Source organism: Notolabrus celidotus, chromosome 2, assembly GCF_009762535.1.
Source record: "Notolabrus celidotus isolate fNotCel1 chromosome 2, fNotCel1.pri, whole genome shotgun sequence".
Lineage (NCBI taxonomy): Eukaryota > Metazoa > Chordata > Actinopteri > Labriformes > Labridae > Notolabrus > Notolabrus celidotus.
Window position 1 is genome coordinate 17,812,883 of NC_048273.1, and position 18,882 is coordinate 17,831,764.

Consider the following 18,882-nt stretch of genomic DNA (forward strand, 5'->3'; position numbering starts at 1 on the left):
AATGTTGAAATAAAAATGATGGTCAGAACAAAAACTAGTACTTTCTGGAGCCAGTGGCTCCCATCGATTCTCATCCTCCACTTCGAGACAATATGATGTAACCAAATGAAACCCAAGTGACCCAGATATAACCAGAATTAGAATAAGAATGAGGTCACTGGGGCCATCTGCTCGAAAGGTTGGGAATCTCCAAGTTAATGTTTTCAAGTTAAGATGGAAAGTAATCTATATTTGATAGCAAGAGCAGGATTAACACACAAACAAATAATGATAAGGCTATAAAAACAAGTATGACGCTCCATGGTGTCTGACTGTTTTGAAAAACTGAAAGTTTTGCACTCCGGTGCTTTTGGTGTGACAACCAGTGCTATTTGATATGTTGACATGAAAAGGTTTGATATAATCAGTCTTCAACTTAACAGTAACTATTCTTGGTTTCTGTGACCATAAACACATTCAGTAAAGGAAACATTTGTTCCGAACAACAGGCCTGATTTGGAAAACATTTGCACCAAATGCAATTTATGGTGTTCGAACAGGGGATACAACGCCCACACAACCAGAGCATGACTCACAGCCATGTCTGTGTACAAACAATGATGCAACTTTTTTTCCTGTGAACATTGATTTGAGCAAACACGTCCCTCTTTTGAACAAACAGATGTTAGTTGTGCACCTGGTGCAGGTGTCAATAAGCAGGCCCTGTGAGTGCTCTGTGTGGGTCCACCCAGATCAGAGAGGAACTGTTCAGAAGAGACTGTGGGGTTCTGTCGTTCACAAATGTGTATTTCCCCTCATTTCATCATGCTGCCATTAAGCCAACACATCCCGAAAATTTCCTGTGAGACCTGGGCAAAAACATGGATTAGGATATTGTAAATGTTTATCAAACAAAAGAGTTTATGAAATATAAAGCCTATATTTGCCTGTTACTGCCATATTGATGAAATTAACTATGATAGTGTATTTTTTGCAGTTTGGCTCATTTTGCATACAAGTACATTATAAAAATAAATATGTTAGATGAGGATCTGCATTTAATACTGCACTACTTCCTGAGGTGAGGCTGAAGGTATAAAAACAGATTAACGTCTTGAGTGATGAACAATGAACAATGGACACATGTGGATTTGTAGTTTTAACCTCATTTCATTTTAATTAAATCAAGTGGTCTCATGTCAGGTTTTTGCCCAGGTCAGAGATCTTTACAATAAGCTATCATTTAACATCATATACAGTAAATGGCTAACTTACTGTATATATTTTATCCCTCTGGTCATATCCTGTCACTCTCTAATGACACATAATTTGTTCTTCAAATCTAAATGTTATGAATTATCTTTTACCAACTACAAAAAGCAGGACAAAAAACAAGTCATGATATGATATCACAATCATCCAATCCAACAAGAACATTTCAGAATCGTAGCCAGAATATGTGCTTATACAATTTCCTCTTTTTCAATAACACTAAGCCGGTCGTGCTGTTTACTCTCCATCAAAGTCAGAGCTTGGAAGGTATTTTTCTTGTGGAGCGGCTTCCCTGGTGTGACACCTGAGCGATGTAGCGTGGCTGTGTGTCTGTGATACGCCAAGCCAATTTACAGGCTCTGCAGGAGAGCTGTCGCTTCTCATCACAACTCACAACCACAGGACTCTTCCTCACTGTGTCCCTGTGCTTCTGCTCTCTGCTCCCAAGCCCTCGACCAAAACCTCAACACTTTCAAAGTTTAAAATGTGCAGTTTCTTTTTTTCTACCAAATTAGCTCAGGACAACAGTGCAACTGACTATTTTCCCTTAAAACAACACAGTGTTCAGTTGAACCTCATCCATCGCCTTTTCTTTCTATCCAGACAAAACAAAATTAGATTAAAGTTAAGATATCTCACATAGATGATTTTTAAGGTTATAAAACAGTATATGCCTCAAACTAAGTACCATTTTAAATTATTTCTTAAAAAACAATCCATTCAGGATGATAAACTAGATACTCTTTGCTTGTTTAATATGCTTTAACATGCTGCTACCCCCAGGTAATACCCAATTTAAAAAAGACTTGGTAGGATACAGTACAATCATGCTACAGACATAATTACATCTATCCTGTGTGACCAAATCACATGCAACACAAGTGAACATTTAATGAGCTTATATGGTCCCTCTCTAAGACAGCAAACATAATCGACTTCAGCACAATGCACCAAGCCCTAGATCCTGGCTCGTTTCCGATCCTCTGTCGTTAACTAATGGTTCTAATTAGCAAATTAGCCCTATTATATCCAGGGCAGGAGACAATTTTAATTGAAAAGATTTTGGTTTCAAAAAAGAAAAGACAAAAACGCCCCTTCCTCCATTAACATGCATTGAGGGAAACACAAAAGCCCTATTGTTTAGATGGAGCTTGGAGAGGCGGTGTGAAAAGCTGGAGTGTTTGCGTGGTGAGCGTGCATCAGTGTGCATTCATACATGTGTAAGAGAGAGAGCGATAGAGAGAGAGGTAGAGAGGTAGAGAAGGGGAGAGTCAGCAAGTCAGCAGCAGGTTGTTTTGTTGGGACCCAACGGCCCGGCGGCCAGCAGATGTCTTTCGTGCTCACGGGCCTGGAGCGCCTCTCCTTTGAGCATCCTCTCCAATTGACTCATTTACCCACAAAGCAGCCTGCTTGTTCCCCTCCCACGTAATGGGCTAATTACATCTTTAATGATTCTGTGTATCCTCTCCTCCACTATTTTCTTTGTTTTAAGGCTTCTTTTTATTATTTGGTCATGTTAAAAAAAGAGAAGAGTGCAACAATGCGAGAACACTTTGAACACAGACAATAAGTGAGGCTACAATTGACTGGAAAACATGAGTGTCAAGTGTAAAACCATTTTGTGAATATTTTCCCCAAAAATGTGGTGTACAACTCACACTCTTAATACCACATTTCTATCTCAAACAGTGGGCTGCATCTTAAATTCTGGTGCCACCAATATATCAAAATGCAGAAAAAATGTAATGATTAAGTTTAAGGTTTTTCCTGTACTTTCTGGCTAAAGCTTTGTCACATACATGAACTGTCATGACCACTATTGTAGCTTGATAGCAGGCTCAGCTCAACTTCCATACTGTTAGCTAACAGGATTGCAAAGAAGACATAACAAAAATGATTAGCTGCGCAGCTGCTCTGAAAATACACATTGTGGACTTACCTTGATAGAATGGATATTGTCACACAAGCAGACTGTTTAATGTCAAAGAAAAATGATTGTTACTGTCCCCGACCAAGTCAGAAAGCCAAGACACGCTACAGTTTGAGTGTTTTAAATGTGTTTCAGGTGAAAATAAATTGACATTGAGTCATAATAACTAGTTTTTCCACATTTTTAATAATGATAAACATATTTTATAGGAAACATATATTCCCTCAAGGGAAAACAGGATGCGTCTTATATTCTGGTGTGACTTGTATTCTGTATTTTATGGTAATTTGACTTTGATGTGGTGAGTGCATTGCAGGCTTTGTAACTTTATTTAACTAATAATAATATTTAAATTAAACATTCACATCTATAAACATAAATGAGAGCAATTAGTGAACAGGTGTTTTAAAATGATGGAGGTGATTAGAGTTCTCCTTAGTCACAATCCTGTACTATCAATCAATCAATCAATCTTTATTTGTATAGCGCCAAATCACAACAAACGTTATCTCAAGACGCTTTTACAAACATAGGAGGTCTAGACCACTCTATGTCAAATTATGAACAGAGACCCAACTTCAAGACAGGGTAAGACTCAGTCTGACCCCACCTTAATCCATCATGAGCATTGCACATCGCAGTATTTAGCTAGTTACAGTGGCAAGGAAAAACTTCCTTTTAACAGGCAGAAACCTCAGGCAGAACCAGACTCATGTTAGACAGCCATCATGCCTCGACCGAGTTGGGTCTGGAAAGACACATAGAGGGGAGTAAGAGAGAGAGGTGATAGTGATGAGACGAGTCGTAGAAGCTGTTACCGCTGGAGTCCAGCACGTCCGTATCAGCTGGAGTCCAGATCGTCCACAGTAGGAGGACGTCTACGGCAGCTCAGAGGAATCTACGAGACAATGGAGCTCAGGGACTCCAGAAAGGTCTATGTTTAGTAACTTTAATGGGACAGGCAGAGTTAAAGTAAGTGATGAGGGGGTTGGGGGGAAGGGGGTGAGCTAGGATCCCAGTGTGTCAGTGTGCCAGTTCCCCCGGCAGTCTAGGCCTATAGCAGCATAACAAAAGCTGGTCCAAGCCTGATCCAGCTCTAACTATAAGCTTTATCAAAAAGGAAAGTTTTAAGTCTACTCTTAAAAGTGGAGAGGACCCTGACTGGTAGATGATTCCAAAGGAGAGGGGCCTGGTAACTGAAGGTTCTACCTCCCACACTACTTTTAGAGATTTTAGGTACAACTAGCAAGCCTGCATGTTGGGAGCGTAGAGTTCTACTACTACAATTTCCAGAGATCCTTGTGTGAAACTGCACCTGATTAAAGGACTACTGATGTCTTCTCTCTAACATGCGTGTATCTTTAATATAAAATGGTACATAGTAATATTATGGTTAGTGCCTTACAAGCTTTCATTGCTAGTATTGAAACCTAACTACCCTCTGAGCTGCAATAAGTTGATGATAAAGTTGTGTGTCTATCTAGTACAAAAATGTATATGTTGCGTATGGCATTGTTGTAAAATGGCTACCTGAATTACTTTCAGGTAAGCATTACATTTTTAAAAGCTTCTGTGGTCACTATAGGCTTTGGTAAACACTGTGTAGAAGTTGTGTTTCAAGAAATGCTTGTTTATTGAAAAAGACAATGAGAAACTATCCTGATGGCAGAGTCAAACTCATAGAGTTTGTGGTGTTTTCAAGAGGAACGAGGCGTCACCGGCCAGCTGTTGCTCAATAAGCCGTGGCCTCTGTCCATTAGGCCAGAGGAGTTAATAAGACATAAGACAGGCCAGACCCAAGTGACGGATGAAGGTCATTGAGTCACAGAGCAGGCTGCATCCATCCAAGAGCGCCAACATTTTATACAGCCCACAGGTTTCTGAAGCCTCACAAACAGACACACATAAGACTAAATCACACACACACTTACACAAAAACTGGATTACCTTCTTTGACTGCAATGGTTGAAGTGAGAGTGCTTAAATGATCCTATAACCCCAATGTAACTTTTAAACAGAAGAAACCTTCTGACTAACTCAGCCATTCCACCTAACCTGCCAAAATTCACTTTTTCAAGGCTAGTTTTATGTTCACCTGTGCTTTTGTTGGTCCACCTCATAGAAAACATTCTAATCATCATCCCCTCTCTCGCTCACCATCATTCAAACGCCAAACCATTACACTGACAGAACTCTGGATCATTTCCGATCATCTCAGATGTGTTCTCTCAATTGAGTTAGCACGATTCATTGACAAAACTTAATGACAAATTTTATTAACCTCCATCTCCTGATGAACCATCAATGTGGCGGCATGAATTGTATGAATAACCCCATGCAATTCCCTGCACATAAATAAGTAGATGATTTGACATATTGCTGCACTATGGCTAACAAAGCATGCTAGTATAGGAATCTTATGCTATGCTCCCACCCTGCCACTATTAGTGCTCTGTAATATACGCGTCTGTAATACTTAACTGTGACCAGTCCACTGCTGTAGTCATGTATAACGATTACAGTCACACCTGTTGTAAAAGCAATGTGTCTGTAACACTCTGGAGTTAGCAAGTGCAGCATTCTTCTAAAGCCTTTAAAGTAGCGCAGCGGTGGGCGACCGATCATGTGCCGACCATACTGATGGTACTGTAACTTCATTAGCTGATGATAGCATTTTGTGGTGGGGCTCCTCAGTGTAATGGACCAACTATAGATGGGTTTGTTTGTTCTTGAGTGAGGAGAACCATGCAGTTCCTACAGGGACGTAACATTAGTTCCATTGAGTGAGTCGACCATCTGCCCACCATTAACCCCAGAACCCTCCTTCTCTTTACAGGCTGGACAATTTGCTTAATATGGCCTATGGCGTAAAGAGGTAATTAAAAACTTCACCCAATGCCAGATGTCCATGTTGACTCAATGATTTTTCAATATCCTTTTTTTCTGTTATTTTCTTAGTTTTTGTTTCTTGTATTTTTGCAGTCACTTTGCGTTTGACAGTTTGTTCAAGGTCAACTGCATCTTTGTATTATTTAATTTTTCTTTCACGTAATCTTCAGTTGGTTTGAAATTCTCTACCAACTACTTTAAGTGTTTGAAAAAAAAAGAAAACAGTCTTTGTTTTCAGTGGTGATGAATTTGCTTTGTTTTGATTATGACAAGTGCTGGTGTTCTTTGGATTGTTTTGGGTTGTTTTCTGTGTACTGAATGGATTTTTTTCTCTGGTGTACAACTCCTAATTTCTAGGTGTGTTTATTTTTCTACCGGATTCAGGTTCTCCTGCCTGTCACTGTCGCTCGACAGCTTTAGCTTGGGAATAGTATTTGTTCAGCAACAAAACTTGTATTCGTCACTTTGAATTAAAGGGTACTTCCTCACTACACCATTAGAACAAAATCTTCTTGCATCCACTATCAGCCAGGAACACAATCCTCTATTTGATAGATTTACATCAGCACATTGGAAACAAGACAAAAGTCTACATTGCCTTAATTTCTGTTGGCAGTAGTGGAGATTAAAGTGTTCAGCAAGGACAATGGATAAGGCTGGATGAACCTGGATCCCTGCTGGAAACAGGGAATGCTGTTTCATTGCAGACAGCTCCAGCTTTGCTCGGCACTGCTCTGCTCGAATTCCTTCCTTTCGCCTCCATGTTTCATTTTTGCTTTCTCGCTATCATAGGTGTTACATAAGCAAGAGCAGCAGCCACTGTATTGATAGATGTTTCATGTGCTGACGGTGGCATCTTGCATGTTGCAAGCACGGGGGACACCATCTGAAGGTGGCTTAGCAACTCAAACAGAGAGCAAGTTTTAGCTTGAGAGTAATGTTTTCCGAGAAAGTTTACATAAACAGTTGTAATTTTGTTGAATGGAATTCAGACTGTATATTTAATTCTTAGTAACTGAACTCTGCCCTCACTCTAAGTCTTTAAATAATTCTCTAAAGTGAAAATAGTGTCTGATTCAGCCATTATGGTCGTATAGCTTGTCATCAAGGTAGAAGTGCTTCTCAGTGAGGTTAGCATTGGAAAGGAAACAGAAGAAAGGTGTGAAGAGCTGGAGATGGTTGCCTTTACAAAGGACTGAATAGATATCTGGTCAGCCACACTGTTGCTATGCAACCCCTGGTCTTGTCTGTAACATTGGGAAGTATTTGGTCCTGCTCTGATGGGTACACTTACATGAACATTTACACACATGCTCACACATGAATATACAGGCACATCCTTGCAGTGGCCACGTTAGCTTGAATCCAAAACACTTTCAAAGCTGCTAAGCATGTCAGAAGAATTCTCAACCTGAGGAAGGCTGTTAAGACTTCACCGGCTTTATGCTAAAAAATGTCTTAAAATTCTCAACTAGTTATTGAAACCAGAAATATGTAAGACAAAGAAGCTGTTAGTATGGAACCTTTTTCTGCTGCAGAAAGCTGTTGTGATAATTGAAAATAAAAATCATATTGATTGTTATTATTTTAATGTACACACTTCTAAAATGACTGATAGCCATCTCCCAATATATTCAGTCTTACCTCTACAGTCCTAAAGTCATTATCTACAGGTGCAGATAGCCCTTATCATGAAGGAGCTAAACACCTTAGATTCTTTAGAAAGTGTCCACAGTGGCCAGATGTAAACTCTACATGGCCAAAGTCACGCAGGAAGGTCGTAGTGATTGCCGGGCATATATAGTCGCTGGAGAGACGGGTGGGGGCCCTGAGCATCAAGCAGCGCTATCGATCAGTGCCACGAGCTCAGGAATAGAGCAGAATAGAACACCCTGCAGACTGCGGGGGGAGTGGGAGGAATACACTTTATACCTTAATGCCACTGGGCTGTAAAGTGCTTCCATTTTCCATTTAGTTTGCTCCCTCTTCCCTCCCTCCCACCCTTCCCCTTAAGAAGGCAGCCTTCTCTAAGACAGCTGCAGCAAAGCGGAAATCTCAATTAAAGCACACCCAATAATGCCTATAGTCGTTTCTTGGTGAGAGGTGGCATAAAAAAAATGAACCTTTTTATCTCATTTACCTTTTATTTAAAAGTGGGGATACTTTTTTTCCCTTTTCCTTTCCTTTGAGCGGAAAGGCAATTAAGTGAAGTCAACTGAGGATTCAAATCTCTTGCATCACAAGAAAAAGGAGAAGATTATGAGCCGAATGAGAGCAGATTTAGCAGGCTGGTGCATGATCTTTGATGGATTTCTAGCAATGGTTTAATTCAACAACTTCCTGCAATTTAGCTCCTAAAGGAGCCACTCAAGGACACAAAGAGAGAACCTTCGCCTGCATCTCCTTCAGCTGAAATATAGCCCAGCATGCTGCACTGTCGTCACTCCTGATTGGAGGCCTTTCAGAAGTGAGGATTTAGTTGTAGCTTTGCAGATACACATAGAAACCCATGTATTTATTCATAAACAAACATGCACATACACGACACATTCATACATGTGCATCATTTTTCTCTCAGTTGTACACCTGGCTTGGTGATTAGCTTCAGTGCTTTGATCAGTAAACGTTTCACAGATGATATTTTATGCTAGTTATTTAATGGCTGCAGACATAGAATGTTAGCAAGTACAAGTCTTGACAAGATTTAGATTTGAAGGATTCTGTTGATGCATTTTGCAGGGATGGAGTTAAGCTTTCACCGGGTTAGGGCCATTCAATGTACATTAGATGCAGACATGAACTTATACCGTGTGTCTTAACCTATTCAATCAAAACTTGCCCTTGTCTCTCCCTGTCTGTCTGCTCTCCCCCCGTCTCCCCTACTCCGCTTCCCCACTCAGGTTCTCCCCCATCACAATCGACAGCATGACCAGCCTGGTGGGCATGAACATCCCCGGTCACACAGGCACCGGTTGGTGCATCTTTGTGTACAACCTGTCTCCAGATTCAGACGAGAGTGTTCTCTGGCAGCTGTTTGGGCCTTTCGGTGCGGTCAACAATGTCAAGGTGATCCGTGACTTCAACACCAACAAGTGCAAAGGCTTCGGCTTCGTCACCATGACGAATTATGACGAGGCAGCCATGGCCATCGCCAGTCTCAACGGCTACAGGTTGGGCGACCGCGTCTTGCAAGTCTCCTTCAAGACTAACAAGACACACAAGTCCTGAACTCTAGCAAGTAGATGCAGTTGCCCCGCGACTTTGTCTGCTCCAAAATTGCCCCAACCCCCCCACCCCCCCTCCACCTCCGCCCATCCCTTAACCCCCTCAAGTCACTACCACTACCACCCTACTACAGCCATCTAACGCAGCAAACTCAAACTCCAACTGGAACACAAAGCAACCGACAAACCATCAAACAAATTGAACTAGAAATGGCTTATATTATAACTTTGGACCTATAAGCCAATGTTGCCTAAGTATTACAAAAATGAAATGATGAAAATGTTCATGAGTTTTTTGGAAGCACCTGTGATAATGCAGGCTTCTCTTAGTTGTATATTCTTTCTGTTCGTTGTGGTTGTTCAAATGATTTTTCTCTTCTGTGTAAACAGTAGCAAATCCCTGTATCCCCTTATTTCAGAGAAGAGAATGTCCTTTTTAGATTGAAACCTTTTCTCTGTCTTGATTCAGGATTTGTTTTTCTTTTGTAAATCCGGATCCACTGTCGTTAGTATTAAATATATATATACCTCCCTGTCGATGTAAGGGAGGGGGCTCTTTTTTAAATTGGTGAACCATTCATTCATTTTTAGTGTGTATTAAATTCTTCCCCTTATCCATTATTGATGGGATTCCACTATCCCAGTAACTCTGATGTAGAAAAAAAAAAGAATTTCTAACATTGTTTTTGTTTTGTATCGCAAACAAAACATAATGTCTTTCCTCACAGGGGTTCAGGGAGATGGGGCGAGGGAGGGGATGGGTTAGCTTTCCTGATGACACGTTCAGTAATTTAAGAAAAAAATAACACTGTTGCCAAAGAGAAGATCTCTTTGCTTGAAAAAAATGCGTTTAGAAAAAGATAAAAATAAAGAGAAAGAAGATCTATTTTTATAAATGATAATTAAAATAATAATTATTGAAGAATTTTTACAAGAATCTGGATTTGAAAAAAGAGAAAAATATTTTGACTGGCTAACTAGGGGGGGCTGGGGCGGGAGGGAGGGGGCACCACCTTGTCTTGTCGTTCTGCCGTGGTACTTTATAGGATCAAAGGTCGTTTGTTTTTTGGGAAATCCAAGATGGCGGCGATTTTGTAGATGGAAGGTTTTGTGAAATGGATGCAAATCGAGGCAGGTGATTTTGGTAATTTTTCACATATGTACTAGTGCGTAATTATTCAACAGCGATACCCAAAAGGGAAGGGAGAGGGGTCTTTCTGAGGCCTAACCATCCTTATAGTCCAGAGCCCAAAGCAAGAAGAACCTTTGTCCACTTGTTTTCCTGTTTTTGTCATCAGTCAATATGGGATCTCAGTAAATAGATATATACACATCTATCCATTTAGAGAGCATACTATACATTATCTATATCATTTTCTTCGCTCTGCGTTTGTGAACTTACATTTGAAAAGAACTTCCTTTTAGCGATCAACAGTAGGTGCTATACTACATTATTCACATATCTTAAATATCCAAGTTTGTTGTTCTATGTGTTGTTTAAAGAAAAAAAATACTTCGATGTTGGCATTGACTTGAGCTGCTGTTCTTTGTTTAATATTTGTTTATTGTTGGCCCACAAATCTGGTGAGACTATTTCTTTGCTGAATAACCAGATTATGGAACTTGGGCCTTGTAAGAATCACTGAACAAACTTTTATTTTGTATTTTTCTGTTTGGCTTGCTGACTTTTAGGTTACTTGCTGAGCGTGAAACGTTTGTCAAAACTAAATGATGATTAGCTAGTTCCGTTAGTCTAGATATTTGTTTCCTTAAAAAGGATCTATGACAACTGTGTCTTTATTTGCTGTGTACAAATAGATGATATATATATACATATATAGTCTACATTTGTTTTACAATATCTACTGTACTATATGAGTTGTCACTGTTCTTTTGTTTGAGCTTGTCTTTTTCATATGACAACTTATTATGAAGTGGTGGTTCAGTTACTTAGAAAACTTGTGAGGAAACTGTTCAATTGTTGTCATGTTGCTTGTGGAGAAAAAAAAAGATTTGGATTACCTTTCAGTTAGCTGCCGCGGCAAAAGAAACCGAACAAAAGCTTAGAATATAACTGCATTGGTTCGTTTACTTATCTATTTTTTAAACTATTTATTTTTCTATTTATTTGTATTTATTCTATATTTATTACTTGATTAATTTATCTGTGTATTTATGTATTTATTTGTTTCATTGTCTGTGTATTTGCGTGATTCTGGTACAGGGAGGGGGCGTTTCTGAGCAAAAGGGAACAAAGCGACTAGTGGAGAGGCTCTTCCAGTAGTCCACTGCACTGAGAGAACTTTTAGTACGTTTGTGCTTTGTACCAATATATCAAAATTACAATATAAAAAACCTAAAAGTCAAGAAAACTGAAAAAAATGTCTGGAGGGTTGGGGGACGCTCTTCCCTTATTACTAGAAACAGTTACTCGCTATGCATAACCTAGTTAATAGTTAAATTTGCTATTGCTTTTTTCTTGTCTTGTTAAAATGAAATCTTTAGATCTTTTTCAATAAAGTTTAGTCTTAATAGAATGTTATAAACAGTCGTTCTGGTTCAATATAACCTGTGATAAGTTTGTGTAGTTCTAAAAAGCCACTCCGTCCACACCCTCCCTCCACTTACTACCGCTTTGTGATGAAACCTTTATGCAAAAATGTGGGTCTGAAAGCATAGTTTTCAGTTTTCAGTGAAACATTTTCTAGAACATTCAGCTCTTGGAGGCTTGGGCAGTTATACATTTGAAAAAGGAGCAAATGCCCATTGTTGTTTGAGGGTCATTCATTGCACTGGACTAAATCTGTCAGAATCACCTAAGAGTCAAAAGCTTATTTTTAGAAATATTCATCATGTTTTCAAATGACATACCAACAAATCTTTAACAAAGGAGAAATTGTAACCATTGCACACCAACTGTTCTTTACAGCAGTTGTTGCTATACTTAAGAAGTACTCTGGAGGTATGAAAAGGGATTGTACCGACTCTATATTTTATATACTCTAATATGATATATATTATATATTTTGAAAGGTGAAAGGTAAGGGAATGGTTCCAGAAGAATAAATATACAGAATTGGATTTTTTTGTTGTTTGTTGTTAAGACTTGAAAACATGAAGGAGGTGTGTGGAGAGCATTTTAAACACTCAGACGCATGCTCGCATAAGTACACACTCCTCCCTCACACCTCAGTCATCTGACAGGCCGGGTCATCTTCTATCATCATTATTAACCAGTCATCATCTGCGCCATCCAATCACATAGTTTTCTAACGTCATAACGGCAACAAATCAACCGAAGCGCCAACCCACCCATCCACCAACCAACCAGACCCTGTCATGCTCCCCGCCGCCGTCGGGAGCTTGAATTATGCAACGACCCCAGTAGAATGTTGTTCTGATGTGTGAACTTATTTCCTACTCTGTATGACTTTTGAACTCTTACGATGCGTGCCTGTGTTCCGCCTAGACCCTGTGTGCACGCGTGTGTGTGTGGGTGTGTGTGTGCGGGGCATGTGTGCATGTTTGTGTGCATGTTTCTTTATGTAACAGTGCGTGCGTTTGTCCTCATATGTTTGTAAGCTTGGAGTACATCCAGGTGTGGGTATGTACTGTATACTCATGTTAAGTGTTTGTGATTATGTGTGTGTGTGTGTGTGTGTGTGTGTGACTGTGCATTTGGGTCTGTTTAGTGCACATATATACAAAAGTATGTGTGTCTCCCTGAATGAATGTGGCAGAGTTAGCAGGTGTGGTTGTGCAAAATTGTGCGTGTGCGTGAACGTGTGTGCATGTCAGGGTGTTTGAAACATGGGGCTGCGTCACCTCGCTCTATGCCCGACCCCTATGGCTCACACCATCCCCTGTAGCGCCTTATAGTGGCAGCCTGCCAGTAGGAACAACGCAGCCAGTAGTGGAGGAGGGAAGGTGAACAGAGGAACTCGGCTCTTCTTGTCAGTTTTCATTTTTTCCTCCTGAGACGTGTTTGTTTACTATCTGAAAAATCTATAAACGAAATCTTTAAAGACAAAAAAGACGAAAAAATGTTCACGGAGCCCCATGACCGCGGCTCTCTCTACTCTCTCCTGCTTATGTTATTACTTAACAATTATCAATGATGATTATTATGATTATTATTGCTATTATTCTTAGTATTCTTATTCTTATTATTAATCCAATTACTGCGATGAATGACTTCATGTTATCCTTGCTAGTTTAGGTCATTTCTGAAACTGGAAACAAAAATAAAAATCTTGCTGTAAATGTTTGTTTTTTCTTTTTCATAAAACTGTTGTGTTTGAATTATTTGTACTTTTGAATGTTGGGACAATAAAATGAGGTGTTAAGAGCTTGGAGGTTTCTTGTCGTAATGGATGAAGCATTTAAATAGCTGAGCCTGTTTATACCGGTCACTACAAGGAGCATCTCTGAAAGGAGCTTTCCAGTCTTCCAAAAATAAGTCCTGCTTTTGCATTTTTCCATTGTTCAAAGTTGAAGATATGTTTGCACAGAGAGCAGATACGTATCTTGAGGCCTGAAAGCAAGACAAAGTGCATAATTTTATACTTTTCTGATATGTCATTAGGTAAAACAATTAGGAAAAAAAATGACCAACGATTAACCTAAAAGATACTTATTAGATGAAAGACAGTTGCAGCCTTGTACATGGTTCTTTTACCCGTCTTTAAGCTTCAGAGACGATTTCAAATTACTAATTCAACACAATGGACCTGCAACAGTAAATCAGAAAATTAATCTGCCTTTACGGTGACCTTTCGGCTACTGGGGGACAGTCACGACAATCAGGCAGTAACACTGCAGACATAAAATGCAGGGCTGATCTCAGGCAGCCCTCTAAGGTGCTGCTGTAGGACGGCAGAGAAATCGAGTGTGGATACATCAGTGAGATAACACTGCCCCCTGTATCTCCACCAGAGTATCTAAGACCTCTGTGGCACCATGCATCTAGTTGATTAGGAAATATTCTGGGTTGCCATGAGTGTTTTTGCTCTAATCTCTGATCCTTCTGTTTTGTAATACGCACCTCAATTCAACAAACATGAAGGGTAATACCAAAAAAAGGTCTGTATGATATGAGGAATATATGCAATGTGTTCAGTGTTGCAATAATGAAATGAAGATAGATAAATAAATATGAACTCACAATAAAACATTACCTTACTTTGTCTGCAACATGTCCCTCCTGAATCCCAAATGAATCCAAAAAGCTGTTTTATTTTAAACAATAAATTGGTATTGATTAATCTGAGGGTAGTTTAAAGCCAGATTACCTTCATCAAACTTTCATCATGACTTGCTCAAATAAGAATAAACGTTTGATCTGTTAATTGATGTTAGTGGCTCTTATTTAGCTATCAACTTCAGCATTTTTGGACTGTTTAGTTTAATGTCACAAAGAGAGGTTAAAAATAGACATGTCCAGCATGCCTTCTCTTCAAACACATACACATTTCCAACATGTCTCCATGATAGGCAAGGTCCACTTTATACATTTTCTCTGCATTTTCTTTGCAGAATTGAGGGTAAAATGTTCCCCAGACTTGAGGAGTTTTAGGTCACAGTTGCGTTGCATTGGCTGCCAGTATTTGGCAATGTTTGTTTACGTGATGCTTCCCAGTCACTGTTTTGCATACATCACATTGATCAGAGATAGTAAGGATGCAAGATGGCTCAATCCTCCGCAACTCAGCACCAGAGAGCAATGTCTTCTCGTGTGCTCACAGCATGAAAACACAGTGATATAACTGACTCATTATTGGCAATTAAATTTGTCAGCAACAAATTTTGTCATTGATTTTTGTCGACAATGTGACCAACCCTGGCAGCCCAACAAAGAAAAAGGCCATAGAGCTCTATGATCAGTACTCAGCTCTATGATGTGAGCCCAGCTTTACACCTTTACAATCAGAGTCACACTGCAGGGCATTCCAGCGATTGTGGAGGAGATAATGGTTGTTAGACTGTGATATGTTCAGCCACTCTTGTCTCTCCCCTCCTGTTGTTAGCAACTTAATGATCCTTCACTCTCATCAAGGCCAGAGCACTAGACGGAGAGGACATGAGTCAGTGTGTGCTCTCTAGTCCCCTTTGAACCGGCTCCTTGCGATATTGAAAGTCACAGCTAGCGCAATAAACAACTGTTGATGATTTCTAAAAGAACTCTGATTTACTGTGCTGTGACTCAGACGTGGGTAAGACAAAATGTAGCATGAAAAATCACAGAAATATGTGAGTCAAAACAAGATGTTTAGATTCCAAAGGAAGCTACAGAGTGCTCGTTACAGAGGAGTTGTTGAGTTTAATATGGCTCACTTCTCACCATAGTCTGTCACCAGGTGCAACCATATGATTCTGCCTCTCAGTTTCTATATAAACCACTTTTCATCTGCCTGGGTGAGAGCTGATCACACTCACTCTGTGGTGTGAATGTCGGCATCCTGCCGTGCTGTGATGTAGACGGTAGTTCTGCCAAATGGCGTGCATGAGTCGCACAGTCGGAAGCGTATTATTTCACAAGGAGCTACTTGTCTTTGACAAATCTTGCGTAGTCAAATCAGTACGGTGGGGAAGCTGTTGTTGCCCTCTAGCTCTCCTTGGTACACACTTTGACATTAATGGGATGGCTCCCCTCACCCCCTTTGTCCACTTCAGAGATTTCACAGTGCAAAATCAAAAGAGTCTCTGCCTCACTGTGTGGAATTTCTCAATTCAGCTACACTCAGATGACCGTGAAGTCTACTTTGTTCTTACATTCCTACACAGATCGGACAGATTGAACCCTCTGTTTGATTATTAAGTATGTTTTATGTGAAATGTTGCTGTGTTTACTGTCTCATAACTGACAACAGCACATTTTAGATATTAAGATTACAGCAGACTGTCTCCTCTAATGTTCTCTCCCTGAAGCTGTGAGTAGGAGGAGGGCGGTAGTAGTTGTAGTTGTAGCCAGATAGTATTGTAGCTCTGCTTATAATGAAGTCTAGTTTTGCATTTATTTAACATCTATTTACCTCTACAGTCAGGAATGAGCAGATCTTCTAAGTTTCAGCTGTGACTCTTAACAGATGCAAGAAGCCCTAATTCTATGACATGCTTGATTTTTCTTTGTATTTCTAAAAATCATATAACTGTATAACCAGCCAAAACTGTCTTGTTACAGAAACTGATGCTATACTGATTGCTCTATAATAGATGACTAAATACTACTACACACTACAAAGGGTTTTCCCAAGGACATTGTTAAGCAGAAGTAATAAACCTCACACAGTTTATACTGATTTATGTTTCTTTGTGATCAATCAAACAAGAATTTGAGAGCCAAACAAAGACCAAACATACTGTAAATCAAACACCTTTTGTATAAAAAAAACACTAAAAAGAATAGTAAGTTATTAGACAAGGTTTTGTGTAGTTCCATTAATACATTATTACTTTAGATTTCTTTTTTTCAGCAAATATTTTAGACCTTCTTGAAGAGGATAGGACAGCTGACTGAATCTAAAATCAGTGCTGTCTTTCAACCATTACATCACAGCCTTTATTCCCGCAGTGCCATGTGTTCTATTCGCATGTAGAAAGCCTGCTCCAAGATGTCAACTAATGTTAGCCAGCAATCTACAAACAAAATGAATTGTGGGTTGAGCAGCAAGGAGGTTAATGCCTCATTAACATTTAGGCAGATGAGCATATTTGTCAAATGTTAGACACCATTTACAAGAGTACAGAAGTTCACAAACTTGTAAATCAGCTGGTGAACAAGAGAGGCTTTCACCTCTCTGCTGAGCAATGTCGGCCCAAAGGCCAAGAAACTTCAGACAGCAGTATGCAAAGGTATGAGATGAGCTTGGCAAAAGTGGAGGTTCCAGTGATGAGAGGAAGAAATTCCCCTGGTTTAATGAGCCAGACATAATTCTTACCAGACTTGAAACAAATTAAACCAGTTGTTGAACCATTAGATTTGTTGATAAGCCTAACACAAGCTTTTCTACTGACACTGTCTTACATGGAGACAATGACTAACGTTAGTTCAACCTCTCTATTTTTTCGTTAACTCACAAGTCTTTAATTTACGTAATTTTGAGGGTGGCTTCCAACATTTAACTTATATTATATGCTTATTTGATGAGGCATTGACCTCGTCACTGCTTGAAGCCTACTTAGCCTAAGTCTTTTTTTGTCTGGCTAACGTCATCTTAGAAATGGTGTTATGGTGTAAATAGTGTCCCTGTCAACTGGCAACTTTCAGGCAAATGCATACCCAGCAAATGCATTTTGTTTTCCAACAAGGACATATATTATGAGTATATTTTGATATTATAAGAAAAGGATAAGCTGTATTAACAAGGACTATTTCTGCATTTCAACAGCTGTACCTACAACAACTGGGTAAAAAAACACCAGATTACAGGGGGGGGGTGTCACTCTTTAAACCTGAACACCACCTTACCACAATAACCAGTTTGCATAGTATTGGTTTACCCAAGGAGTAGGACAATAAGTCTGCAACGTAATGATGTAGGGACAGCCCGCAAGGTCTGTGCTTTGGCCCACTATGCAATAAGTGTGAATGAAACAAAATGACCCTTGGAAAATGACCCGAGACAAAAATACAACTTTTTGATTCTGAGCAAAGTGCAACCCAGTGGAAAAAATTCTCTGTAGTATTGTTCATGTCAATATAAATGCCTGTCGACTTAGTAATCTGTCACTCAGAGTAGTGCCCCTGAGTTCTGCAACCATTGGCTATACCTTTAGTCCTGCCTCTTACCAGGAGGAGACATGTGCAGTGTAGGAGAAACTATCTTAGCAGATGAGAGCCACTCTTGTTAGAGAGAAACTCACAACAAACCAGTTCAAAACTTTGCTAAGATCGCCTTTCATACCACCAAACAACCTTTTGGAGAAGGGGGGAGAGATAACCGTAGGACCTGAGCAGCAGAAGTTAGAGCTGTTGCTGAAAGCGTCTGAGTGAGTTAGCAAAGTTAGAGCTATCTGGGCTAGTCATACAAGCCTGTGTTATTAGCAAGACTAGGTGGTAAAGAGAGCTATCATTTTCATTTCATGTGATGATATAAAAGTGTTTTAAAGCTTAAGTGAAGCCTACTTTTGCACCTAGGAGATTGTAAAACTCAGGGGTAAAGCCCAGGGTAAATATCCTTATTTGACCATCTGTGTTTCCCTTAGAGTGAATGATTTGCACATGAAGTATGCTGTACTGTAGTGCACTGCCAGTGCCAAACTCAATTTATAGTTGTTTATCATAACTTTATGCATTTTTATTTTGGATATATGGATGTGAGGTATTACATATGTGATGTTGTACTGTATTTCAGTTCATGATTTGAAAGAAGCGTCACTTTTTGGTTAAAATGTTAAAACATATTATCTCATGAGTTAAAGACACAAAAATGAATTCATTATTTTAGTTAAAATATTGATCAAAGGTGTAAAAAGAGATATACTCTGCCGTAAAAAGAGAGTAAGTAAATCCCTATTGTGTTACAATAGGGATTTAGAGACTTTGATTTGATTTTCATTATAGCTAAAGAGAATTTAAGTATCTTGACT

General features: G+C 39.5%; 1 protein-coding gene across 1 annotated transcript in view; it reads left to right on the plus strand.

Annotated features, from left to right (window-relative positions):
• The window catches only part of elavl4 (ELAV like neuron-specific RNA binding protein 4), a 62,156-nt gene extending 52,788 nt beyond the window's left edge, over window positions 1–9,368 (plus strand). Inside the window, 2 exon segments of the mRNA XM_034703795.1 lie at window positions 6,018–6,056; window positions 8,971–9,368. Of these exon segments, the coding sequence (XP_034559686.1) occupies window positions 6,018–6,056; window positions 8,971–9,298 (367 nt within the window). The 3' untranslated portion in view covers window positions 9,299–9,368.
• Window positions 9,369–18,882: the final 9,514 nt, after the last annotated feature.